The 27,050-nt window shown below is 43.6% G+C and overlaps 1 protein-coding gene across 14 annotated transcripts in view; it reads left to right on the top strand.

The window, feature by feature from the left end:
* LOC122210148 (zinc finger protein with KRAB and SCAN domains 1) overlaps positions 1 to 27,050 on the top strand; it is a 106,796-nt gene that overhangs the window by 51,466 nt on the left and 28,280 nt on the right. For 6 of the 14 annotated variants that reach the window (XM_042922645.1, XM_042922648.1, XM_042922647.1 and 3 more), the window contains exon 1: positions 21,834 to 21,981. Coding sequence is in view for 4 of the 14 variants with exons in the window: in XM_042922642.1 (XP_042778576.1) it covers positions 1,992 to 2,083; positions 2,360 to 2,486; positions 4,976 to 5,868 (1,112 nt within the window). In the remaining 10 variants the exon portion in view is untranslated. Of the gene's footprint in view, positions 1 to 1,991; positions 2,084 to 2,359; positions 2,487 to 4,975; positions 12,055 to 12,550; positions 12,598 to 21,553; positions 21,729 to 21,833; positions 21,982 to 22,026; positions 22,304 to 22,330; positions 22,756 to 27,050 lie in introns of those variants that run through there. The other 8 variants (XM_042922642.1, XM_042922644.1, XM_042922643.1 and 5 more) reach the window with 6 other exon arrangements.

Genomic DNA, 27,050 nt, shown 5'->3' on the forward strand with positions numbered 1-27,050 from the left:
TGGGGGAGAGCAAACTGTCCGGGGTGGGAGTGCCCTCTCTGTGTTGCTGAGGGCCTGTAATAAAAAAAATTTTTAAGCATGCTTGTTTTTTTTTTTTTTTTGTTTTGTTTTTTTTTTTTTATCATTACACTTTATTGTCATTATTAATAAATATTGGGGGAAATGAAACTTACAGCTCAACCTCAGGAGTTAACGTTACTGAGATGGTAAATAAAATGTGCATCTTGAACTGGGGTGGACATTACATTATTCTTGGAATGGTTAGCCTTTTGGATGTCCAGATTTTTTTTACAGGAAAGTGCTAGGAAGTGGTAATATATTTCCGGTCTGGGTTTTAAGACACTCTTGTTAATGTCCTAAGTTGCCTTGAAAAGGATCAGTTTTTAAAATTCATTTTATTTCAAAAAAAAAAAAAAAATTCATTTTATTTCAGATGTGTCAGAATGTTGTAGAACGTCTTTTTCTAGCTTCCAAAAATTTCAAACAGTGTGGAAAGGATGGGAAAAATATTTTGGTTTTTTGTGAGGAACATGAGGAAAAAAATCATTTCAGGGTCATGTAAATGAAAATCAGTTTAAGTATTTTTTCCTTTGAGGGAAATATTAATGTCTTTATCCAATTTAAAAATCAAAGTAGGTATGTAGACATCTCTAAAAACAGTAACATACTAAAAGTCGTTGTTCGAGAGGAGTTGATAAAGGAATGTTCCTTATCCAATGTGTTTATTTGTGATGGCATTTAAGGCGTGAATATTAGAGCTGCAGGAAACGTTCTCTGCGTGCTGGAGAAATCCATGTAAATCAGTGCATTGTGATGTTTGATTCACCACTGTCCATGAAGTCCCAGCCATGTCCTATCTAGGACTTGCGAGGTCTCTCTACCCTTCACGTGGGGGAAGCCAGGAAATTGAAGAGGGTATTTTTAGTTTTAAGTGCCAGATTAAGAGCTTTTTGTCCCCAGAGTTAGCAGTTTTAGAGACCCTGACACCTACCCTTGATGCTTACTAAATAGATCTCCAGGGAATTCAGCCATTTGCATTTATCCTCAATTCCCTCTTGGCACTACCCCTCTTCCAGAGTCTTTCCTAATTCTCAGAAGGTTAAAATGCTAGATACTTGGGTCTTTTTTGCACATTTTGCTTTAGCTTCTCTTTTAACCACTTGGTCTGAAATAGTTACAGGGTTTAGTAATTCAGTTTCAAGTTCATTTCTCTTCTGTCTTTGCAGCTCAGTAACATCATCTGTTTATCCAGTAATACTTCCAAATCTCACATTACTTGGCAAGGGAAGATTTTAATTTTGCGGTTTAGAAATTTGTGTAGTTGTTCTTACATATTGCAGTTAGTGTGATCATCTGATCGATGTCTTGTATTAGATCCGTGTCAACCCACGCTTTTATATACTTGTGAATGTCTTGTCGACATCTGAAGCATGTATGCATTTTATCAGAAAACTGTGGCTGAGGGAGAAAAGTAGAAGCACAAAAAAACAGCCAGAATAGATTCCCTTGTTACTCTGAGTAATGTCTCTGTTCTGAGACATTACTACGGAAGATTGTTAGCACTCATGTTATAGTGTTCATAACTCAATGAAATTCTGATGCTCTGGCTCTTTGGACTGCGGAAAATTAAATTGTGAGCCAAACTTGAATCATGGACTGAATTAACCCATATCTGTAGCTGAGAATAGGAAGCTGGCTCTGCCATTCTTAACTGTGTGACATTAGACAAGTCATTTACCCTCTCAGGGCTTGGATTCCCCCTCATTAAACTAAAGGGATTGGACCAGGTGATTTTAAGGACCCTTTTATGACACCTTGTGACTCCCACCTAAAAGTCTTTTCTTTGTTAAGTTCTCCGTAGTTAACTATTCTGTAGTTAAGCACTGAACATCGAACATGCTGGTGCAGGAAAGAGAGTGCCCCGGGCCCTTCTTGGAGGGGAGGCCCAGCACAGAGCTGGTTTCACTCACAGCTCCTTTCTCCTCCCTCAGCTCTCCCTGCCACCCACGTTCCTGCCCCTCATCACGAGGGGAGTCCCAGAGACCAGGCGATGGCATCTGCACTATTCACAGCAGATTCCCAGGTGAGCTGTGGGCCCCTCTGCCCTCCTGAGACCCTCGTGTCTGCCTCTCTTCCTGGAGCTCTTTTAGCTCTCTCCACCCAGGACACAATCTTGATGCCCCAACCCACAGAGTAGCCCCACTCCTCCTGATCCCATTCACCAGAGCCTTATGGTCACCTTTTCTTTCCCAGCATCCTGTAGGTTTGCAGTCAATTCTGTCCCTGACTCCAGGTTTGGGTGATGGGGTTGTCCCTGAGCTTTGGGAGAACTGAGTGTGGGGCTCTCATATTATTTCAGGCAATGGTGAAGATCGAGGACATGGCCGTGTCCCTCATCCTGGAGGAATGGGGATGTCAGAACCTGGCTCGGAGGAATCTCAATAGGGACAACAGGCAGGAGAATTATGGGAACGTGTTTTCCCAGGGTAAGACTAATGCAGGATTGTTGTCTGAGATTGTTTTGCATCTTTTTTTGTTAGTTGTGGAATTTCTGATGTGGTCAGCTGAGAGTTGACAAGGATTGAGAGACTACTGAGCCCCCCCCCCCTTTTTTTTTCAGACCAATTAGAGAAGGAGCACAATTATATTTACTTAGCCCCCAAAGCCTGATACTGTGATTCCCTGATTCCAAGTGGATTTTTTACCTTTCAGTAGTTTTTGCTGTTAGAAATCAGAAATACTCTTGTGTTCTGAGTCCTCACCTCTTCAACCAATCTGATCCTAGGATTCTTCTCCGGTCCCCTTGGGTTGCAATGTAGGTGCCTCTGTCAAGGGGGTAGAATCTGTATTTCCTATTAGGTCCATGTGAGACCTGATCATTGGTCTAGTCCTAACCTAGGACCACATTCCTGGAGTTACCAAGCATCCTCCCCTGGGCTTTCGGTCTTTTTCCATCCTGCGAGCACAGCTCCACAATAGCTTTATTTAATTCATGAACTTGCGCCTGTTACCTCCCTTGTGATTAGGATTCCCAGTTTCCAAACCCAGTGCTGGTCTTCTGTGGAGAGGTCTGTTCCTGAATGAGTAGTAGGAACAAAAAGAAGTTCTAAGAGACATCATCCAGATAAGATAAGGTGACACAAGTGACAAACATTCCCATTTGTCCCTGCAAGACCTCAAGCCTTGAAGACAATACTGGACAGCAGCTCCCAAATAAATAGTATCATGGGGGGTTCACAGTGAGACTTCTGCCGGGGTGGGGTGAGGAGGGGTAGGGAGGAGGGTCACTGAAGGGGACTGAAGAAGGAACCTCAGGTTTTGTCTTGAACCATAGATATAACCGGGTGATAATTTCCTGGTTAAGCCAAGGAACTGATCTGTGTTTATGAGCTTGGTATTACCTACCCCATGATAAGTTCAAAAAGCAAACAAACAAAAACAGTACAGTCTGGGAACTATCCAGATAACCAAGGACTTTGGCTTGGAATTCAAAAGAAGTGGACTGATGTCCTCAGTATTTATGGCGATTTCATCACTAAAATCAGAGGTTAGATACCGTTCAACTCTCTGTAATTTCTTTCGGAGGTCTGTTTGGGATAGTGCAGACCCACTTGGAAAGGGTTCTTAAAGCCCAAGTAAATAAAGAATAGGGTTGAGATATCTTGGGTCTCTCCCTAGATGATTGTAGAGATAGATAGATAGATAGATAGATAGATAGATAGATAGATAGATAGATAGATAGATAGACAGACAGACAGACTCTACATACACACATTATAGATATATATATATATATATATATATGTAGATATAAATAATACTGCATGGTTTTTGAACAGTTTTCAATCTCTATTTAAAAATAACGACATGCAGAATTTAGCAGTCTACAATAAAGGTGTATTCCAGTGTTTTACCAGTGCACTGGTTGCTACACGAGAGTGTCAGCCTTGTGTTTGTAAAATTTGGGATTTTTACATTCTCTCTGTCATGGGCCATATACAGAATTGTTTTCAGTTTCTTTTCTGTTCTCCGTTATTCTCAGTGGTCTGTCAGTGAAGGTTCTAGTTACGTTTATTAATGCCCCAACCAGCTGCTTCCCCCTTGTCTCTGATACCTGAGCACTGTCAGCTCTGTGCTGCTCTCACTGGAGGAGATAATCTCCTGTGTCTCAAAGGCCTATGTAACCTGCCAAGTCCAGAGCTCCTTGTTTTGTCCGTTAACCATGGACTTGTAAAAAGCTCACAGAATTGGAGGAGTATTCACTTTTCCTTTATTAACTATGTATATGCCTTTCTTTGTGCTAATACCACTTACTGTTTTCTAGGAGAGACCTGTCCATTCTTTTTTCAAACTCATACTTTATTAGAAATGGAAAGTGATTTTTTTTTTTATGTTTATTTATTTTTGAGAGAGAGACAGAGTGTGAGCTGGGGAGGGACAAGAGAGACAGGGAGACACAGAATCTGAAGCAGGCTCCATCCAGGCTCTGAGCTGTCAGCACAGAGCCTGATGCAGGGCTCGAACTCACAAACCGTGAGATCATGACCTGAGCCGAAGTCGGACGCTCAACTGACTGAGCCACCCAGGCACCCCTGGAACGTGATTTTTTTAAACATATATTCCTTCAAATTAATTAGGGGGTGACCAGTCATACAACTGTGAATGATGACCTCCTGCATTCCTCATTCCTTCCTTCCCTAACTGGTCCTGCTCCCTCCGCTCTTCCCAGGTGCACGCTCCCATGCTGTCAGCACACTGCCCCTGCTGTCCTCCCGCTCTGTCTGCCCTCTCCTCCCCCAACTCTGCTCCCTGTTATCCCCATTTTCTTCCCCTGATTTTCTCATATTTCATCCCTGTGGATACTGTGATGCCACTTTACAGGCATGTAGAAGCTTCCTGGAGAACAGTGTCACTTGATTGATTACCCCACAGGTTGAAAAGAAAATGTTGCTATTTGTATTTTCTGTTGTGTCAGGTTGTGAAAACAGGAATGAGAATGAGGAGTCAGCCTCAAAGGCTGAAAACGCAGAAGACTCAGCATCACGTGGGGAGACAACAGGAAGATTCCAGAAAGATTTTGCAGAGAAACGTGAACAGCAGGGCAGAATAGTAGAAAGGCAGCAAAGAAACCCTGAGGAAAAAACCGGAAGAGAAAAAAGAGATTCGGGGCCAGCTACAGTCAAGGAAAAAAAACCCACCACGGGAGAGAGAGGTCCAAGGGAGAAGGGTAAAGGATTGGGAAGAAGCTTTAGTCTGAGTTCAAACTTTAACGCCCCCGAAGAGGTGCCGACGGGAACGAAGTCCCACAGATGTGATGAATGTGGAAAATGCTTCACGAGGAGTTCAAGCCTTATTCGCCATAAAATAATCCACACTGGAGAAAAGCCCTATGAATGTAGTGAGTGTGGGAAAGCCTTCAGTCTTAACTCAAACCTTGTCCTGCATCAGAGAATCCACACCGGAGAGAAGCCTCATGAATGTAACGAGTGTGGCAAAGCCTTCAGTCACAGTTCAAATCTCATTCTCCATCAGCGGATCCACTCTGGAGAGAAACCTTATGAATGTAATGAGTGTGGGAAGGCCTTCAGCCAGAGCTCAGACCTTACTAAACATCAGCGGATCCACACAGGGGAGAAACCCTATGAATGTAGTGAGTGCGGAAAAGCTTTCAACCGAAACTCATACCTTATCTTGCACCGGAGAATTCACACACGAGAAAAGCCGTACAAATGCACCAAGTGCGGCAAGGCCTTCACCCGGAGCTCGACCCTCACTCTGCACCACAGAATCCACACGAGAGAGCGAGCCCCCGAGTACAGCCCTGCCTCCCTCGATGCCTTTGGAGCATTCCTGAAAAGCTGTGTGTAAGGCAAGGAGTTGTCAACAAGCCATTTCCCCCTTCTGTTTCCAAAATTACCTTAGAGACGTGTGCCCACGGAGGGGAAAAAAGGCAGCCTCAACAGATTATAAAAGTCACACTTAAGGATCCTTGTAGCTACATCAGCAGTGTTCTGCCTTTGCATAGTCTGTGGGCATGTAATCCCTCCACACAGCCCCTGCAGGGGAAAGCTAGTCACATGGAGAATCCTCACGATACTTCCGTACAAGACGAAAGCACACATCACGGCAAAACGTCAAGCTTTTCAGTAATGAGGATACCTTTTAAGGTGCTCTTGGCCCAAAAAACCACAGTACAAAATTGAAAGATTAAGATTGGCCCCGTGAAAACGATACTGAGGTTTAAAGCTGCTTGCTTCAAACAAACCCCACTTGGCCAGCATCTTGCTATCCCGTATTTCTCAAAAAGAGGAACAGTTGAAACAAAAACTGCATTGGGACATGCTGCTCAAACTAGTTCTAGAGATGATAAGTTATATATGTGATCACTGGTAGCCTGCCAAAGCTATAGAAATCTAGGACTGTGCTGATCAGTATCAAACCAAAGATTTCTGGCTCTTCCTGAATGAGGGTACGTGCACCAGTCTACAGTTCCAAAGGACTGCAACAAATGTAGATGGCTCTATCCTCATCACTGAGATAAATCCTACTGAAATGGCAACAATGATTCAAAACCCTTCTCTCCCTTCTCGAAATCCCTAAAGCACTATGGCACTCCTAAATGCATTTCTCCACAAGCTAGCACTTGATTGTATACTGTCTTTTAATCCACCATTGTTTCGTGTATGAAAGTTTTCGTCCTGCCCCCTGCCGCACCCCAGCAAAGAGATGCTTCGATCGTCAGGGGATATATTTACATCCCCGTCAGCACTGGACACAGTGCTGAACACCTAAGACGCACTCATTATACCTGACTTCTAACAGGACTTTCTATGCTTATGATAAAGTCCTGTGTGAATCACGAGTACCTGAAGTATGGTAGCCTGGCCCAACTTTTGAAGAGGACCTTCGGAATCCGAGGCATGCTAAAGCTCTGGGGTCTGATGCTGTTTTTATCCTGAATATAAAAGAAAGGTGCTGGCAAGCTGCCTGCATAGACTCTTCCTAAACACAGATCTGTGAGTAAGTACCATGGAATGTCAGAAGTGACTTTATTGTCATCATCTTAAAAATAGGAACATTTACTAAGGCCAGTTTTTAACATCTTTCTGTTCCAAAAGATCTTAGAATTCTCTTCAGTCAGCTGTTGAACGTGATCATTTAGGCACTTTCTGAGTCATTTGTAACTAAATATAGTTCAGAAGCTATAATTTGTGTTCCTTTTCAGAAAAAGGAAACCTGTAGAGTGCATTCCCCCCCACACACACACACTTTTCCAGAAGCTTTGCAAAAGCATTTGATATTGTTAGCTGGCAATTACCAAACAAGTTTGTTGCTCTGAGGAGTTCACCAACAAGCTGAGACGTGGTTGGGTGTATCATAGTTGAACTGCACAGCATCTTCTGTTTCTCACCCCTGAAGACTGAGGGGAGGTTCTGAAACTCATCTTTTCCATCGTCTGTGCAGGAGGAAGCAATTGGCTGCCTAGAAACTAATGGCAGACGTTTTTCAGATACACATATGGGAGACGCAGGTAGCATGGGCTACATAGGCAGTCCTCAGGGACTTGGGTAGAGATGACTCTGCTCCTGAGAGTGTGCAAATGATGGTGGACAGCCCTGCACGAACTTAGAAACAGACTAAGAGCAGACCCGAAGACTCCCCTTCCTGGGGGAACCCACGTAGAGTTTGAGATTTTCCATCAAGAAACAAAACTATCATTGACCAGTTGTTCAGTGACCCAGCAGCTCAAGCCTGGGAGACAGCATGGCTGTATGGGGAACCAGTAAGGTGGGGACAACTGTGGCCTCAGTTCCAGACCAAACTAGAAATTCTGCACAGCAGTAATTCTTTGGCCTCTCTTTAGAGCTGGGACTGACCACAGCTCCCCTGTAGCTTCTAAACAGTCCTGTCAGTGTTGGCTGAGGAAACTTCAAGGAAGTCTGCAGGTGACCAGACTATTTCTGTCCGTCCAGTTTCAGACCAACAGAAGAGATAGTCCAGAAGAATATGCCTACATAGCTTTTTATAGTCCGTGAAGGTGGAAGAAGTGCTTTTAAGGTTTTTTTTTCAGAGAGGACGCCACGGTGGAGGCTTCACGGCTGGTGCTCATCAGCAAAGACTTGCCACTGGGGAGCATCAGGAGCAGCAGGCCGCTTAACCCCAGGCACTGATCAAAGCACTGACTGTTCTGGAGAGGGAACGAACTTGGGTTGGTTCCACATTGGTCCTTTTTTGTTGTTGTTGTTGTTTTTAGCCATAACTCCATGCTGACATTAATTCAGCCATCGTTTTGGGGTTTTTTTTTGTTTTTGTTTTTGTTGTTTTGTTTTGAAAAGGAAAGTTCAGTCCAGCCTGTGCCCTCCTATTTCTCTTCCTTGCCGACCACGGGGGAGCCACAGCAGTTGCCTCAGATCTTCAGCAGGTGCACTTCTGAAAGCAGCCATTTGAAAATGCATTTTCTGGGGGCCGGGGGGGACAGGCTATGGCTGTTCACGAAAACCTTTCACATTGGTCCATTTATCAGCTGCTCAGTGTAGAGTGTAATTGGGTCACGGTCAGAAAGGCTCACCACATCTCATTAGTGTGTCAGGACACTCAGAAGTTCTTGACTGGCCGAAGTCTATTAACAAACAGTTTAAGTACTCCATAGTTAACCATTAGCATGCTAGTTGACCTGATGGAAATTTTTGAAGGGTTTTTAAAGGATATACCTTAAATACACCTGCCAGGAAGATAAGTAAAATTCTTCAGATTGTGGGGGGGATTTGTCTGTATTCCAGCCTGGCAGGCAAGGCTCCAGCCTGAAAAGACAGATCTCTGAGGCATCTTGATATGTAAGACACTTCGTGTTTGATCAAAGGCATAAAAGTGAAACTGTGCTAAATGTGTACAGACAGCTCGCTGCATTTGATACGTGAGACCATTGACATCTTACATACATCAGAAAACTCATTCCAGGAAAGAAACTCGAGAATGCGATAAATATGGCAAAGCCTTTCATCACATCTCAGCCCTTGGCATCCAAAAGCTTACACTGTAAATAAACTTTATTAATATTGTATGTGAGGAAAACTTTCACGTATACCACTCGTTGCTTTGGACAGAAAATGAATTCCGTCAGTATGTTCCAATCATGTAATGAATTTCAGAAACACTGCAGAGGAAGCTTGATCCACTCCAGAGGATCCACAGAAGAAAAAAAATGTGGGGAAATGCTAAAAAGAAGGCAAAAATTGTTAAAAAATTGTTCATGTTGGGTACTTCTATATATTTTGTATGACCCACAATGTCAATGTCTGTGTTTTGTACCTTCAACCCCGGTTGTGATTCTGTGTATTCCCTGTAAACAGATAATGTATTTTATTTTAATCTATTTGACAGAACACATCACTCCAAAAGAGCAAAACTTCTGGAGTGAGTAGTGAAGGAGTTGATGTGGGTATAGACAAAAAGTCGGTTTACAGAACGGAGGAGGGGGAAGAGGAGAGAAAACCTTTAGAGTTTGGTGCTCACCAAATCAGAAGAGATTAGTAGATTCCTTAGGAGAGACAGGTCAACAGGCCTCTAAAATGGAACAGTTCCTATAAACATCTGCAGCTTCCTGCGCGTTTTCTCTTCAAAGCCAGGAAGTGGACCTCTTAGCTGCCAGCTCACCATTTCAGGCAAAGAAAATGGGTTCTCTGAGCTTGCGAGGTGGGGGAAGAGAGGCTTCTCCAGGAATCAAGAGTAGGGAGTGCACTGGAAAGGCCCATTGGGACCCATTAACCTGACCAGGTCATATAAACTATGGCCCTGCTTCCCCCACTAACTCTGTTCTTTATGCTTAGGCAATTTGGGTTAGCAGAACGCCGGGATGGGCCCTTTCCTGGAAAACTGGCATCCAGTTCCTGGCATGGCAGGAAGTTTTTCTGATAAGGCTTGAGAAGCGTTTTGCAGTATTTGCTTTGGCTGTGCTCCTGTGTAGCTTCCCTGCTCCCACTTACTTCCCGTGATTATTAGAAGGCTTGTGAAGATTCATAGCTGTGAAGGAATTTTTTTCTTCCTTTTTATCCTAGAGTTGATCACCTTTTATTCCAGGGTCTGGTCACCCTGATGTCCTCATCTGAAGCTAGCTAACCAGGTTCATCCTACCATCCTCATGGAAGATTCGTTATGTGAATTGGAGTAACAGTATTAAAATGTAGTCAAACGGTGACAGCAATACTTGCCAGAGGAGCCATATTTTTATGTGTCCAACTCTGAGCAACTTCTCAGAAATATTTATGAGGGGGCTGGGTTCCCCATCTGGGAAACCAAATGAAGGTCTGCAGGTTGTGAAATGAAATGTAGAGTCAGAAGAAGAAACTAAGTGGTATAAATAGATCTTTTCATAGAAGTTAGAGTAGATTTTTTATTTCAACTACTACTGGAGAGTTTAATAAAAAGCATTATTTGCAGAGTTTTCCTAACCTAGGTTTAGATTTTGTTTTTAGAATGGACACACTACTGTACATTTAAAAGCAGTTACTTATTTTGCTATTCAAATTAATTTTTTATTATATCTGAAGATGAAATTATCTGTTTTACTTTTCAAAGCTTTGTAAAACAAACTTGAAGTTGTAGGGAGGCTAAGCCATCTCCAATTCTGCAGGTCAAATAAAAGTTGGAGAAATAACTTTGGGCATATCATACAACAGAATGTGTCAATGTGAGAACTTAGTTTCATATTGTTCTGTTTGACAGTGGATGGCACAAACCTCATGTTTTCCTCTTATCCTGAAACAGTGGAAGGTAAGGAGAGGCATGAGGCTTCTAAACACTGTTATTTTAACAGCTTTTTTTTTTTTTTTAATGTTTTGAGATTTCTCCCCTCTGTTTACTTAAAGAATTATGGCCCACTTAGAATTACATGGTAATTAGCAAAACTAATTGGTCTTCAAGTTCAACTTTCTCCCTTCAGCAAGCACTCATGAAGCAGTGAGGCCGAGTGAGTGTCTTAAGAAATAAAAAAATGAGACCTGCAAGTGATTGAAAGGTGGTAATAAAACTCAGATTTCATTCCAGTTTCAGATTTGGGTTTTAAGTTTCTTGAGTCCAGGGAAGGGACTAGGCAAGCGCAGTCGCCCCGACTCAGGTGTGTGTGTTACTGCTTGCTCGCCTTCCTCCTCACCTCAGCCACTGACCAGTGTAAGTAAGGTTTCTTTCTGCCCTAGCAAGGACAAAGCATGTTAGGCTCCGACCAGCTTCTGCCAGTAGCAGGGGTTACATGAAAACAAATAATTGGGGGGAGGGGGGAGGGGGGGGAGAAGGCGGATGGTGATTGTGCAGAAAAATCTTGTTCTAAAACAAAACGAGTGTGAGGGTAAGGGTGGGGAGGGTTACAAGCAAAATCAGCGATTATTTTAAAATGAACATATTGTATTTTTATTAACTTGTAGTTAAATATAGGTTATTACAACCAGGTCAACATGATAAGCCTAAATCTATATAGAGAGCTAACTCAGGCATTGTCTTGTTTATCTGTAGACTGGATAAGACAAACCTTTCCTGTTCTGTCAGTCCCTAGTTTCTTAGTTTAGAATAAGTTAGATCGAAAGAAGAAAGTGTGTCTTTGTAATACCCGCAGAATTAAGTTCTTGCTGTTGAAACCTGGCTTCTCATTTCACTAGTCTTAGGAGAGTCCAGACGCTTGGTAGATGTTCAAGAAGTGATTTTTAAATTGCATTTGTTCCTTTAAAATCCTCATTAACCTTTCTAGGAAGGCTTCTTTGAATAAATAATGGGATCTTAGAGGAAAAGTGGTTTGTTTTTTTAAAAGCTAGGGAACTCCTCTATTGAAAATCATTTGAAAACTTGATTGAGGACTAAAGTTTCCATTATGAGAAATGGCAGCAAAATGACACTTACATGCATTTATAGTCAATGGTCCATTGTAGGTGGCCGGTGGTGTCTGATGAATGTTAGAGCAGTGAGGTTGGGGAAGGAGATTGTGGGGAATTGTAATAAATATCTCTATGTTGTTTCTCTTCTGGGTCATGGTAAAACAATAAATTCTCACCTCTAGGTGGCAGTGTTGGTGGCGTTTGCTTTTTGTCCTCCTTCGTTGCATAAATACACATTTTGGGTGAAGGAAAAAGTATAATTTCAAAGTTAAAAACAACTACACCTCTGCAGACCATCTTCGCAGCCGTGAACGTGCTGTAAGTAACTTCACAGGAGCACGTTCCAGGCGGCCTTTCGAAGGCAACCAATGAAAACCTGTGGTGTAAAGTAGCTCTTCCCGATACCCCAAAACACAATTTTCTCAGAAGACGGAACCATTAAAACAACTTTGACCAATTTATGACACTCCAAAAAAACCTGAACATCCTGACGGTTGGTGCAGCAGGTGATCTGTTCAGATCTTCACACTGTGACTTCTCCCCTGATAACCTGGTTCTGTTATTGTGCAATGTAGTGAAACAGACTCCATTTGATTTTTTTTTCTTACTTTGTCTCATTTAAATGCTTTATACACCCTATTTAGAAACCAGAATCGAGGCGTGAAACATTCTATCTGCTTCCGTTTCAGGGTTCTTAAGGACTACTAACTCCTGCCCTGCCTGCTCTAGTGGAACATGCAAACTCTTTTTAAAGTAAATAAAAGAAGTAAAAGGTGGCACATGTGAAAAAACAAAACAAAACAAGTTTTTTATGCATTGATCTTCACAATAAAATCCCTATTCAGGGGAACTTTGCCCTGTCCAAGGGTCTTAGCACCCGCTCCCCCCACTGCCCAGAGAGCAGAACCTGAGCTGAGGGCTTGTGTGCAGATGATTTATTTGGGGAAGTGATTCCAAAGAACTGAAGTGAGGGACGGGGTAGGCCGAAATGGGAAGAAATCCAATCTGTTATTGAACTTGGTCACTGCCGTGGAGGATGGACCCTATGGCAAATTCCGGCCCTGAGCTAATAAAATCGGCCTTGGGTAAGCAGGGGACCGGAACCTTACCGCACCCCCCCCCCTCCCCCAGGGCAAACTGGAGCTCCAAGAGCCAAGGGTCAGGGTTTCTTCCGGAAGCTTCTCAACTTTTTACTCTGCAGTCCAGTTCAAACCCTGGTGGCTGCCTTGCCTTCCTCTCTTCACAGCCGCAGGAGGGAAAGGTGGATGAGGCCACCTTCCTTCCACCCTTACCTTGGTGGACAACCCTATTCGCTGCCAGAGTCTTGGGTTCCCAGTGCAGGTGTCTTCTGCTCTCCAGTCCCCTGTGCTAGTCACAGCTTCACTTCACCCTTTCTCAGCAGATGTCCCTCAGTATTCTTTCCCAAGGGCCCAAGTCCACCAGGACGTGCCTCACTGCCTGGTCCTTCCTGGTCCCTGGAGCCTCTGGCCTTGCTCTCTGGTGCTTCCATGCCCCTCACCCGTCAACACCTGTTCTATGTTTAAACAAACACACCTATAGTTATAAGGAGCAAAAGCAAATTCTGAAAATCTTTGGACTTTGTCCTTTCCTTTTGGGCTACCAAATTCCTCTCTCAAGTGGACCATGACCACTCTTCTCATAGGTGCTGATCTCCCTCCTGTACCTCAGCTCTTTCCCAACCGTTTAAATGGAAGATCACAGGTGTTCTTGACAAAACATTTTCCCTCGTCTTCATTCTCCCTTATCTAGAGCACTTGGCCATTTCCTTGAAACTCCGTCAGTGGCTTGTATTATGCTATCCTTTGGCGGCTCTCTCTTCACTCATGAATAATAAACATCAATTTTTTCTAATCCACACATCAAGTTTCCAAAAAAACCAGTTGACTCAAAAGTGCAGAAACAGGCCTAGAAAATGAAGTGACTTACCCAGTAAATGGGAGAGCAGGATTTTATTTCTAAATTTTTATTTTGAGAGAGCATGAGCAGGGGAGGGAGAGAGAATCCCAAGCAAGCTCTGCACTGTCAATGCAGAGCCCGACTTGGGGCTCAATCTCATGAACAGCAAGATCATGACCTGGGCTGCAATCAAGAGCCCTAAGCTTAACTGACTGAGCCACCCAGGTGCCCCCACTTTATTTTTTTTTAATTTATTTACTTCCTTTTTTTAAATTTTTATTTATTTTTGAGAGAGACAGCATGTGAGCAGGGGAGGAGCAGAGAGAGAGGGAAACAGAATTCAAAGCAGGCTTCGAGCTGTCAGCACAGAACCTGATGCAGGGCTTGAACTCACGAACTGTGAGATCATGACCTGAGTTGAAGTTAGACACTCAACTGACTGAGCCACCCAGGCGCCCCTATTTACTTCCTTATTTTTAAGTAACCTCTCTACCCAACATGGGGCTTGCACCCAACTCCGAGTCTTATGCTCTTCTGATTGAGCCAGCCAGGTGTCCCCAGAACTAGATTTTAAAACCAGGTGTGTGACTCTAGCAACCGTTCTGTTATGAGCTCAATTCTCCCTCCTTCATAAATCACTTACATGATCCCACAACTATGTTTATGGAACAGCCTCGCACAATGGGTAAACGTACACAGGCCTTGGAGGGAGCCAGTTTGCCTAGGATCAAACCCTTCATCCACCACTTACTTGCTGTGTCTTAGTTACCTCATGTGCAAAATGGGCAGAGAGTTCCTATAAGCATTAAATGAGCCATTACATGTAAGTCATGTGTAACAGTGCCTGACATAAGTGTTCCAAAAATAGGTCACCTGTTATTTCCTCCATGGGCCTCTCGATCTCTCCTGAATATTTATTTAGCCCTCACAAAAGTCACTTTTTTTAAGTGAAACATCCTGGCATGTCCTCCATTCCATGAGTCCCTAAAACACATAACCCTGAAATCAGCTCCTTGTGAAACTGGGGACCCTGGCTCTGGGCCCATTTCAGTCCCAAGTGTTATGTGCAAAAATTTCACAAGGCCTCTGTGATTAAAGTTGCCTCACTCCTTCAGCTGATGCAAGTCCCTTTGCAATCTCAAATCCTCCAGTGAACCAGAATTTCCCCTGGAGGTGTGAAAATTGCTTCCCAGGCTTAAAGGAGCCCTTCCTTGCTTGTCCCAAACTACCCATGTCCCTTTGCCAGTGGACTTACTGCCTCCAAGTCTTCAGCGTGGCCTCTACTCCGGATGCTTGAACACAGGAGGTGGTAGTCTGACTCTACCCTACCTGGGTTAAGTTTGTCGCGTGCCCTACATTTAGTTCTGGATTGCACATTTTAAAAGAGAAACAGTCCAAGTGCTGGATAATAAAAGCAACACCACCTCGTGTGTACAATAAAGGGTTTTTTTTTTTTTTTTCTTGGTGAAGAGAAAACTCGCGGGGAACTTGGTCTCTTCCCTCAAATACCTAAAGGCCTGTCATGATAAAAGAGGGATTTAATTTGTTCTGCGTGACTCCCAAGACATAGAACCCAAAAGCCTTTGCGACAAACACTGACAGGCCGTGTGCTAGGAATAAGAAAAGGAAAGAGCGACAGCAGTGAGTAAGGCAGATGAGTGAAGGGGCTCTGCCTGGCTGCTACCAGGACAAATGAGAAAAAGGCACCCCTTCCTCAAGACACTTAGTTGACTGCCTTCTGCCGGCAAGTTGTGATAACCACACAACCTACTGATAACTCCCAGATAATAAGGTGAATGGTGGCCCCTGGGGTGGTGCGGGGTACAAGTTGCATAACTGGAGTAGCCCTTGTGGAAGCCACTGGGAGAAGAAAGAACCTTGTTGCAGGGCCAGCCAGAGCTGTAAGAATTCAGGCACTCAGGTATGGCTGGGGGACTCTCAGAGGCAGGGGGCAGGCAGAAAGGGATTTTGCATTGGGGAAGGCTGGGCCAGATGCCCTTTGTGATCTCCTTCTATTCTGACATGATGCACATTTTTTTTCTGGGTTCTTCCAGAAACTAGGGGAACAACTTGCAACCTGCTCTTTTAAAAGTCTTGGCAGGAAACTTCACCTTCTCTTATTAGGGAGAAGGCAGGTGGCTCCTTCCAGAGAGGGCAGAATTGAAAAAAGTGCCTGTGATGGGTAGAGCCACATCTGTCCCTGGGGAAGGGAGCATGGAGGCTAACATTAAACCAGAGAGGGGATCAGAAATAATATTGTAGCCAAGAACACTTAGTGATAGAGAACAAACTATAGGTTGATGGAGGAGGTGGGTGGGAGATGGGCTGGATGGGTGATGGGTACTAAGGAGGCCACTTGTTATGATGATCACTGGGTGTTGTATGTAAGTGAATTCAGAATCACTGAATTCTACTCCTGGCACCAATATAGCACTGTCTGTTAACTAACTAAAATTTTAAAAATAAATAAAATGATCAGGTTAAAAAAATAATACTGTTACCAAATAAACATTTTACTTTTTTAAATATTTTCTTAAAGTTTATTTTTTTGAGAGAGAGAGAACAAGAGCTCCAATGAGCATTGGGGAGAGGCAGAGAGAGGAGAGAGAGAATCCCAAGCAGACTCTGTGCTGTCACCACAAAACTCAGCACAGGACTTGATCTCATGAACTATGAGATCTTGACCTGAGCCGAATCAAGAGTCAGATGCTAAAACCTACTAAGCCACCCAGGCACCACCCAAATAAACATTTTTTTTTTGAAAATTTTAATGTTTTATTTATTTTTCAGACAGAGAGAAACAGAGCATGAACGGGGGAGGGTCAGAGAGAGAGGGAGACATAGAATCTGAAGCAGGCTCCAGGCTCTGAGCTGTCAGCACAGAGCCCGACGTGGGGCTCGAACCCATGGACCATGAGATCATGACCTGAGCCGAAGTTGGATGCTTAACCGACTGAGCCACCCAGGCGCCCCCCAAATAAACATTTTAAATGATTAAAAAAATATATTGTAGCCAAAAGTGATGAAGACTAGAAGTCTCACTGTTGGTATAGTCAGTTACAAAGCCAGTGCACTTTTGTGTGATCCAAACACTTGAAGTTGTCAGAGAAGGTGGGGCACCTGGCTGGCTCAGTCAGTAGAGTGTAGGACTCTTGATCTCAGGGTTGTGAGTTTGAGCCCCACACTGGGTGTAGAGACTACTTAAAGTTGTCAGAGAAGGTACTATTATGCCCATTTTCCTGATAATCAAATTGCAGATCTAAATCTCCCAAGGCTCATTGGCAACGGGGCTCCAGCTTCAAGCTGTGAGGTTGTCTAACTACATCACTCTGCTTTTATTCTCTTTTCCTTTCATTTATTTTTTCTTTCTTTTTTAAAATATACATATTTAAAGTTATCTCTACACCCAATGTGGAGCTCAAACTCAGGACCCCAAGATCAAGTCACAAGCTCTACTGACTGAGCCACCCAGGCACCCATCCTTTCATTTTCTTTAGCTGAATGAATGTTTTTGCAGCTCCCCAACATGCTGTACGTGTGGACCCCCTCCAGGAAGAAAAAAAAGGAAGTTTTCACAGTTGGAATGGGACAGAAGTTCGCCGAGCCCTGTTTTAGGAGAAATCAAGATTTGATCACCCTCTACTGGCTAAGCATAGTGATGGCAGCAAAAAGAAGCCGTGGTGAGAATGAGCAAGGAAGATCCAGAGAGTCACCATTTTAGGGACAAACTTGACCACCATGCCGCTGGTAGGGAAGGGAGGAAGCTAGAGCCTACAGTAACCAGTGGTAGCTTTTCCCCTTCTGGATTTCTGCTACAAGGAGAGGGAATGCTTTTTCTTTTTCAGGCCAAATAATCTTTCAAGCAAAAAAGAACTGGATAATGTAGAGAAAATGGGAGAGTATGGAGGTCATTTAGGAACCATGGACCTTCAGAGGGCCCTCGGTCAGTTCAGACATTTTACATTCCAAGATTCAGAAGCAACTTTCAGATCATGGAACTGTTGTGAGTGATCGCTAGGACATGATAGATTTTAAATATTTTGAAGGGCTGGCAAGAAGAACAACTACATTTTGTGAGATAAAAGGACCAATCAAAACCAGGGTTGAAATTGTAGGAAAACAGATTTTTGCTTTAATGTAAAGAAATTTCAGCAATTAGAACGTCCCAAAAGGAGGGAACTGTTCTCTAAATGAGTAAGCTCCCTGCCATGTAAATGGTTAGAAGCAGAGGGCTGCTCACAGAAAGAGTGTTTGCACGTTAACAAGAGGCGAGTCTGTGGTTGCCTACGATGCCTTATTCAGCACCATTTATTGGTCTCATCTCTATTTTCATTGACCACATCTGAAATTATTTGCTTACATATCTGCCAAGAACTGTATTTTTCATTTTTTCCTTGTGCTTTAATACAATGGCTGACACATTCTTGGTATTTGTCAAATGAATTCACTGGAAAAGTATGAGGTTCTTGGAAATCAAAACTGTTCTGAAGAGGAAATGCAGGTGACACACCACAGTGAGCCACCAGTCAAGTTGGCTAACTTTTCCTTTGCTCTCTTGTGGTTGTGCTATAGTTATTTTAATGGAAGAAAATAATGACTCACCCTAAGTTAATTTGCTTTAATAAAGTATGATTTGCATGGATAGCCTGTTGATCTTCCTAATGCTTTTTAAAAAAAATTTTTTTAAGTTTATTTAGTTTGAGAGAGATAGAGTACGTGTGTGTCAGAGAGGGACATAAAGAAGGAAAGAGAGAGAATCCCAAGCAGGCTTAAGTCAGTCCAAAGCCCAACTCGGGCTTACTCTCATGAACCATGAGATCATGACCTGAGCCGAGATCAAGAGTCAGACACTTAACCTACTGAGCCACCCAGGCAGCTCTATCATCCTAATGCTGTTTTTAAAAACCTGTTGAGATAGGGGCACCTGGGTGGCTCAGTGGTTGAGCATCCAACTTCTGCTTGGGTCATGATCTCATCGTTCATGAGTTCGAGCCCTGCATTGGGCACACCGCTGTCAGCACAGAGCCTGCTTTGGATCCTCTGTCCCCCTCTCTCTCTGCCACTCCCCCACTCACCCTCTCTCTCAAAAAGGAGAGAGAGAGATTAATAATAAACATTTAAAAAAAACTTTTGAGATATCGTAAGGACACAGGATTGAATTAGAGAATCTGTATTCTACTCTCAGCTCCACTACCAACTAGCTCACTAGTGTGGCTTGGATATGATTTCTCCAGGCATTGGTGTTTTGTTTTATTTTTTTTTTTTATTTTTTTTTTTTATGTTTATAGAGGGAGATAAAGAATCCAAAGCAGGCTCCAGGCTCCAAACTGTCAGTGCAGAGCCTGATGCGGGGCTCAAAGTCATAAACTCTGAGATCATGACCTGAGCCAAAGTCAGACACTTAGCTGACTGAGCCACCCAGGTGCCCCAGCATTAGTTTCTTCATCTGAAAACAAGAGCATAACCAGATTATCCTTAAGGTCTATTTTGGCATTAATATTTTCCAACTCTGGGCCCCTTTGCTTTAGACAGAGCAACAGGCTTGGAATTGGAAGGATTTCCTTCAGGCCCCAACATCACAGCTCACTGGTTGCATGGCTAGGCAAAGATCCTTTTGACTAAGAGACTGGATTGAGCACGACCAAGACATCAACATGCATGTGGCTCATGGAATTGTGCAGGTTTCCTGGTTTTCCTCTAGTGATTCTGTTCCCTTCAACCATCTCTTATTCCTCCAGTCTAATTCAGAGGCAGTAGAGTATTTAAAAGCACAGGCTTTGGAGAAAAGAGCCAAGTGTGAATCTTGACTTTCCAGCAGATCACTTGTATGACACTGGTCAAGGTACTTACTTTTCTGAGCCCCAGTTTCCTGATCTGTAAAACGGAGATTTCAATATTTCACAGGGATAAGTATTCTCAGGTCTATAATATTTCATAGGATTGATATAATGAAGATAAATGTGTATAGTAGATTGTTCCCCAAAATAGTCACATTATCTCCCATCCCACATACTCTTTCACAATGAAATAGAGAAATTTCTTTCACCAAGGAATAAAGTCTGTCTTCTTCCCCTTGAATCTGGCTCAGTGGCCTGTTTAATTTTTTTAAATGACTTATTTATTTTTGAGAGAGAGAGAGAGAGAGAGAGAGAGAAAACAGAGGAGGGGCAGAAAGAGAGGGAGACACAAAATCTGAAGCAGGCTCCAAGCTCTGAGTTGTCATCACAGAGACTGATGTGGAGCTTGAACTCACAAACTGCAAGATTATGGCCTGAGCCAAAGTCAGACACAACCGACTGAGCCACCCAGGTGCCCCTGCACACAGTGGCCTGTTTAAACAATCTAATATGGTAGAAATGATGCTGTGTAACTTCCAACGCTGGGCTCTAAACACCTGCAAGTTCCACCCTGACTTCTTAAAATGCTCCTCTTGGGGAAGCCAGCAGTCATGTCACGAGGAAGCCCGAGCAGCCATGCGGAGGCACTCACACGGAGGAGCACGGAGCCCCCAGGCCAACATCCCAGCTGAGCTTCCAGTCTGTAGGCCAGCCCCAACCACCAGCCATCCCGGTCCCTTAGGACACCACAGGAAGCAGAAGAACCCAGCCAATTCACAGATTTGTGAGATCAAATGAGAAATGATAACTGTTGTGTTAAGTCACTAAGTTTTGAAGTAGTTTTTAATGCAGCAATAAAGAAGTGAAACCAAGTGCTTAACAGTACCTTGCCCATAGTAAGTACTCTAAGGAGGTGTATGGAGGGGATGGTAATGGTAAATGTTGTGAAAGGGTTTGACATTAAGGGAAAAACTAACAGGAGTATGAAGCAAGCTGTATGAAGGTATTAAAGGTGTTCTCCACATTCCTAGGGGCTCCCCCACCTCTTCAAAACAGCACAAGATGATACAGGAAGTGGCCATCCTTACACTGAACTTTTCTATCATTTCCATTCATTGATCTTAGTTCTGAATTCCGGGGTCCCCTAAGACAAATTTCTTTTGGAAATGACAACTCTTTGTATTTGAAAACTACGACTACTTTGTCCCTCATTCTCCCCTCCTCTTCTCCTACCTAAAGTAAGGAAGGAAAAATTCTTCAGATTCTCTCTGGTCACATTAGGTATGGTGTTCAGACCTCACACCCTCCGATTTGTTCATTTCTGGATGACCATTGGCTTTTGGTGCCTGTAACAGGTGGTGTCGAGAACCCACCCATCTTAGATGTCTGACCAATGCATGTGCGAAGGAATGAATGAAACAAGACTGACCATGGGATAACTGTTGATACTGGCCAGTTGGTACATGAAGGCCCACTGTCATCCTCTCTACTTTTGTCTTTGAAAATTAAATTTTTTTAATGATCCTAGAAAAATAGGGGGAAACATAGTCATGTTTCTGTGAAGTTATGGTGCATTTAATCAGGGATTTCGTGTTCAGGGATGCTGCTGTCCTTCAGTATGTGTACCTTTTGAGGAATCAGGCAAAAGCAAAATCAATGGGGGCTGGGAAGGGGGTGCCGAAAGAAACATTGAGAATCAAGCCTGAAATCTGCAGGAGCAGCGGGAGAAAAAGGTAGGCAGAAACTTCTTTAACCAGTCCTGCAGCATCAGGAGCACTTAGAGGGCAACCTCCGAGATTTCTGCCCAGGAAATTTAGAATCCGCAAAAGCCCCAAAGGCACGGCGACTTAGATTGATGCCACCATGACCCAGGTCCGAGATTGATCACTGAATCTCTGACTTCGTGGGCCAAGCGTGCGGGTCCGTGTCCATACACGTGGGCCGCGTTCTCACGAGACGACGGGCTCAGGTCTCGGGCGAACGGATTCTGAAGTCCACGAAGGGACCGAGGTCGTTTCGCCGAGCCCGCGCCTCTCCCTGGACCGGGACTACGGAGATTGGGTGCGAGAACCCGGGAAGCCTTCACCTGGCTGGCACTTCCTTGGTTTAAAAGGTGGGGGGGGAGTGGCGGCTGGGGAACGAGGTTCCTGCTAGTTCACGTAGTGGAGCGACCTCGCCCGTCCCCAAGACGCCAAAACCCCCGACTAACCAAGACACCGAGAGGCAGAGACGACCTCCCCCCGGTCCTAGAGGGACCGCTACGGCCCCGGACAACTCCCGCGGGGGGGCGGGGTTCTGACGAACTTCCGGCTGCGCCGGCCGCGGGGTGCGTCGAGGCACCAGCGCTTCGAGCGGCCCCAAATCCGGTGAGTTTTGGATTCCTGGTTCGCGTAGCTGCGGGAGAGGAAACCTTGGGTGAAAGGGTTCGGAGAGGGAAGAGGGGTTGAGCAGCTGTGGCCTCTGGAGAACCCCCCCAGACCGCTCCTGGGAGGGCTGTGGGGAGGAGCTCCGTGCTCCTACCCAGCTAAGCTGGTGGAGGCTCGTCCTCGCCTTTTCCTGCCCTCCCCGGCGGTTTCTCAGATAAACTGCTTCTTTCGCGTTCCAGAGCAGATTTTCTGTGCTCTCCCTGAGACGGGCCCTTAGTCCGTCGGACCCGGACTGCCTTCTCTTTTTTCCTTGCTCTTAACAGTAAGTCCGAACTCGGGGCTAATTGATGAGAACATGTCTGAGGGGTTTGGGGACCTGCGGTGGGAAATCGAGCCTCTTTAGAAGTCCCGGGTAGCTATTGATCCAAGAGAGGGAATAGTTCCGTTGGGCTTTGTTCAGATTAGAAAGCACATACACAATAAGGATCTGCTCGAGTTTGGAAACACATTTCTAGGTTATTTATAAATAGTTTCTCGAGAGGAAGGCGATCTGGTGGGTGACGTCCTTGGAAACCTATGTTATATAAAGGAAGAGTTGAAAGAACTGTGAAGGAAGGAGTCAAGAGGCAAAGCAATTGTTTTCAGGGATTGGGGAGCTGCTATGCAGAAAGTACTGTACAGTAGGATTCCGTGCCTCAAGAATTAACCAAATTTGCCTGCCTGCGAGTTTTCAGGTACACAATGTGTGTGTTAAAAGCATTCTAGCAATAGTTGGTAAGTACCATTAAATTGTTACCATCTATTTTAATTTGGTTTATTTATGCCTCATCTTGTTCCGGAATGGGTTTGGGGCACTTCTATAAGAGAGTATAAGTTTTGGGAAATTGGCATAAAAGAGGGGGAAAAAACCACCTGGGAACAAGAACAGTTCCCTTCTGGTTATAGTAGACCATAAACTTTTGCTTGATGAGCCTCTTGTGCTACACATTCTAGATAGTCTAAAGAAAGTAGTTCACTGTGGTTGAAGACAATCTGAATTAGTAATGAAACCTCCTCTTTTCTACCCACATGCTTTTTTTATTTTATAAATACTGTATTAAGAAAAACTCAGAAGCCAGGGCACCTGGCTGGCTCAGCCAGTGTAGCACGGGACTCTTGATCTCAGGGTTGTGAGTTCAATCCCCACATTGGGCATAGAGCTTATGATAGATAGATAGATAGATAGATAGATACGCAGGCATAGAGTTTACAATAAATAAATAGATTAATTAATTAATTAAAAAGAAGAATTCAGAAGCCATGACCTAGAGGGCATCCCGAGATGAAACTTTAGGCAAACTCAGCATGACCAAATGTGAAATAACTGGCTTTGCTCAAGGGAAAAAAAAAAATTACAACAGAGCATTACCAGGTTTTTAAAAAGTCTTTGCTAGTCCAATAGATGGAAGCATTTCATTGCAGCTTTAATTTCCATTTATTCTGTTGTAAATAAGGTGAAGCATCTTTTCATGGATTTATTACTAAGCTGAGATTTGAAAGACAAAAAGAAGTTTGTCTGAGAATTGGGCATTATCAGTGCATTGGGAATGAGCAGGGAAGCAATGAGACAGAATGAAGAGGCAGAGGCCACGTTGTGACTTTTGTCTGCCATACAGAGAAGTTAATAAAATGGTTGTAAAGAGCAGGGTCATATGTGCAGATCTGTATTCTAAACCTCTGCTGGTACTAGACTTTTAATGCGTGAAACTTGATTTTTAGAGGAGGCATCGTCAGGGGTCAAGGGCAGGCTGCCGCAAGATGGGGCACTTTAACTTTAGCACAAACATTATTTTGAGTTAAAAGCAATTGAAACCCAGCAGATTCAGGAAAGGCTCTTTACCTTCCCCCTCAAGTGCCTGCCTACACCAGGAAGAGAGCTATTAATGAGATTGCTCTTTACCTAAGAAACCTGCATAATAGGGCACCGATTGTTTTCCTAACATCTCCTCTCACCTCTCTTTTGGTCTTCCTCATCTTTGTATCCTCAGACCCCTTTCCTTAGCTCAGGTTGTTATTTAAGGCTCCATGTTGCCTTACTGCCTTTGGGATTTCATATCTATGTGGGTTCCCTGTACACACAAAACTAAATTTGATGGGGCACCTGGGTGGCTCAGTCGGTTAAGCAGCCGACTTCGGCTCAGGTCATGATCTCACGGTCCGTGAGTTCGAGCCCCGCGTCGGGCTCTGTGCCGACAGCTCAGAGCCTGGAGCCTGTTTCAGATTCTGTGTCTCCCTCTCTCTGACCCTCCCCCATTCATGCTCTGTCTCTCTCTGTCTCAAAAATAAATAAATATTTTAAAAAACACACAAAAAAACTAAATTTGATGTTCTCCTGTTAAAAAACTTTTTTTTGAGGTAAGCTCTACACCCATCATGGGGCTCAAACTCACATCCCCGAGATCCTCTTCCTACTGAGCCAGCCAAGTGCCCCTCGATTTTTCTTTAAACAAACACACAAACACGCCTCTGCTGGTAGCCTTTGAGCCTGTGGAATTGGAGTTGCCAAACTGGAAAATGGCCTGTGCAATTTCAAAGGAGGAAAAGACTGTTGTAACATCAACTAGTCAAAAGTGTTTGATGTGGGGAATAAGTTTAAGAATTCTCTATGCTTGCACCAATGGGTTAGCAAGGCTTAGGGTGGAAAGCCACCAGAGGGGGAAAGTGCCCAAAGCCAGTCATTAAGTAAGACAAAGCATAGAGGCAGAAAGCCCTGGGTGAAAGAGTCTAAAGTTAGCTGTGCTGAAGAGTGCCTTGTTAACCCTGAGGTTGCAAGCTCAAGCAATCTTAAACTTTGGAGATAACAGCTAATTGGCTAAATCACCTACAGAAAAACATTTTCCATCTGCTGCCAGTATATCATTGTGCTTTGATCTCAACTTCAAAACGCAGCTTGCCCCCCAAACCCTTTGCTTCTTACACAAGTTAATGGTCACTATCTGATCATTTCCTTCCGCGTTTACCACATATGTAAAATCTTGAGAGCTCGATAAATACAGAGGTGAAACCCCTGTTCTGGGCTCTAGTCTCTTCCCTGACATTAGCCTCTCGTATTCATTTCTGTATCTGCTCTCTTGCTGGACAAGAGAGCTCCAGACTCAAAAGTCTGTGACAGTTTGATAAAAGTAAAAGTAAGCTTTGTGATATGTTTAAAATAGATCTGCTAGAAACTTTATTTCATTAAGCCAATATTCTAATAATTGTTGAATGAGAGTCAGAAATTAATTATTGCTCCTAGAGACAAAGCAGGTACCTTTTATTTATTTATTTTTAATTTTTTTTTTTTAACATTTTTATTTATTTTTGAGACAGAGAGAGACAGAGCATGAACGGGGGGAGGGCCAGAGAGAGAGGGAGACACAGAATCGGAAGCAGGCTCCAGGCTCTGAGCTGTCAGCACAGAGCCTGATGCGGGGCTCGAACTCACGGACCGTGAGATCGTGACCCGAGCGAAGTCGGACGCTCAACCGACTGAGCCACCCAGGCGCCCCAAAGCAGGTACCTTTTAAAAAGAAATCATAAAAAGGCTTCATAACTTTTTAAACGTATCTAAGAATGGTCTGCTTCAACATCATAAGTATTAAAGTTAACAGCTGTGCTTCTCCCCCCCCCCCCATATTTTTAATTTAAATGTTTTATTTTAAAGTAATCTCTATACCCATCATGGGGCTTGAACTCACAACCCCAAGATCAAGAGTCACATGCTGCACTGACTGAGCCAGCCAGGTGTCCCTTAAATGTTTTTAGAACAGTTTTAGATCTATAGAAAAGCTCAAAGATAGTACAGAATTCCCATATACCTTTTCTCCAGTTATTGTTAACCCCTTGCATTACTGGGTACATTTGTCACAACTAAGGAACCAACACTGATATATTACTATTAATTAAGCTCCGCACTTTATTTGAAGGTCACTAGTTTTTCCCTCATGTCCTTTTTCTGTCCCAGGATCCCATCTAGGGTACCGCATTATATTAGCCTTCAAGTCTACTTAATGTCCTCTGGTCAGTGACAATTTCTCAGGCTTTCCTCGTTTTCAATGATCTTGACAGTTTTGAGAAGTACAGGTCAGGTGTTTTATAGAAAGTCTCTCAATCCAGATTTGGAGGAGGAAGGCCAGAGAGGTGATGTGCCCTTGTCATCATTTTCAGGTGCACTTACCACTGGTGATGTTAACCTTGGTGATCCGACTGAGCTAGTGTTTGCCTGGTTTCTGCATGGTAGTACTTCCCTTCAGCCCCTTTCCGTATTTTTCTCACGGAAGCAAGTCCCTAAGTGCAGCCCACACTCAGGGGTGAAGAATTAAGTCTCCCTTCTTGACAGGAGTATCTACATACATAAATTGGCATAATTCTGGGTGGGAGGTTTGTCTCTTCTCTGTTTATTCAGTCACTTTTTTTTTTTTTTTTAAAACATTGTATGGATTCACAGATACTTATTTCACATTTCAGGTTATAATCCACTACTGTATTTTGTTGCTCAGATTGTTTTAGTTGTAGCTATTGAGAGCTTCCCCCCCACTCAAGTTGGCTCCCATGTCCCTTTAACATGCCCCATTGTTTTGTTTTTTAACTTTGTGTCACTATAGGATGCTCCAGGCTCATTTTGTATGCTCCCCAACCTAGAATCAGCCATTTTTTCCATTTTCTAGTTCTTTTTATTGGAGAAACCAAAATCTGGGCTCTGGGTATGCTAATTGCAGGATGTCATTGCTTCTAAACCTTCACAGCAGACAGAACTAGGAAATCAATGTCTGCATACTAACTCGTGTACACACACTTACTAATTCTGTATTCACCTGTATCTGTAAACTAAGTATGAATTGATGCTGCCATATTTTTTTAGCTTAAATTTGTACTGATAATTAAAAATTTTTTAATGTTTATTTATTTTTAATTTATTTTTAATGTTTATTTCTGAGACAGAGGGAGACAGAGCATGAGTGGGGGGGGGGGGGCAGAGAGAGAGGGAGACACAGAATCAGGAGCAGGCTCCAGGCTCTGAGCTGTCAGCACAGAGCCCGACACAGGGCTCG

The sequence above is a fragment of the Panthera leo genome, chromosome E3, assembly GCF_018350215.1.
Source record: "Panthera leo isolate Ple1 chromosome E3, P.leo_Ple1_pat1.1, whole genome shotgun sequence".
In the NCBI taxonomy this organism is placed as follows: Eukaryota; Metazoa; Chordata; class Mammalia; order Carnivora; family Felidae; genus Panthera; species Panthera leo.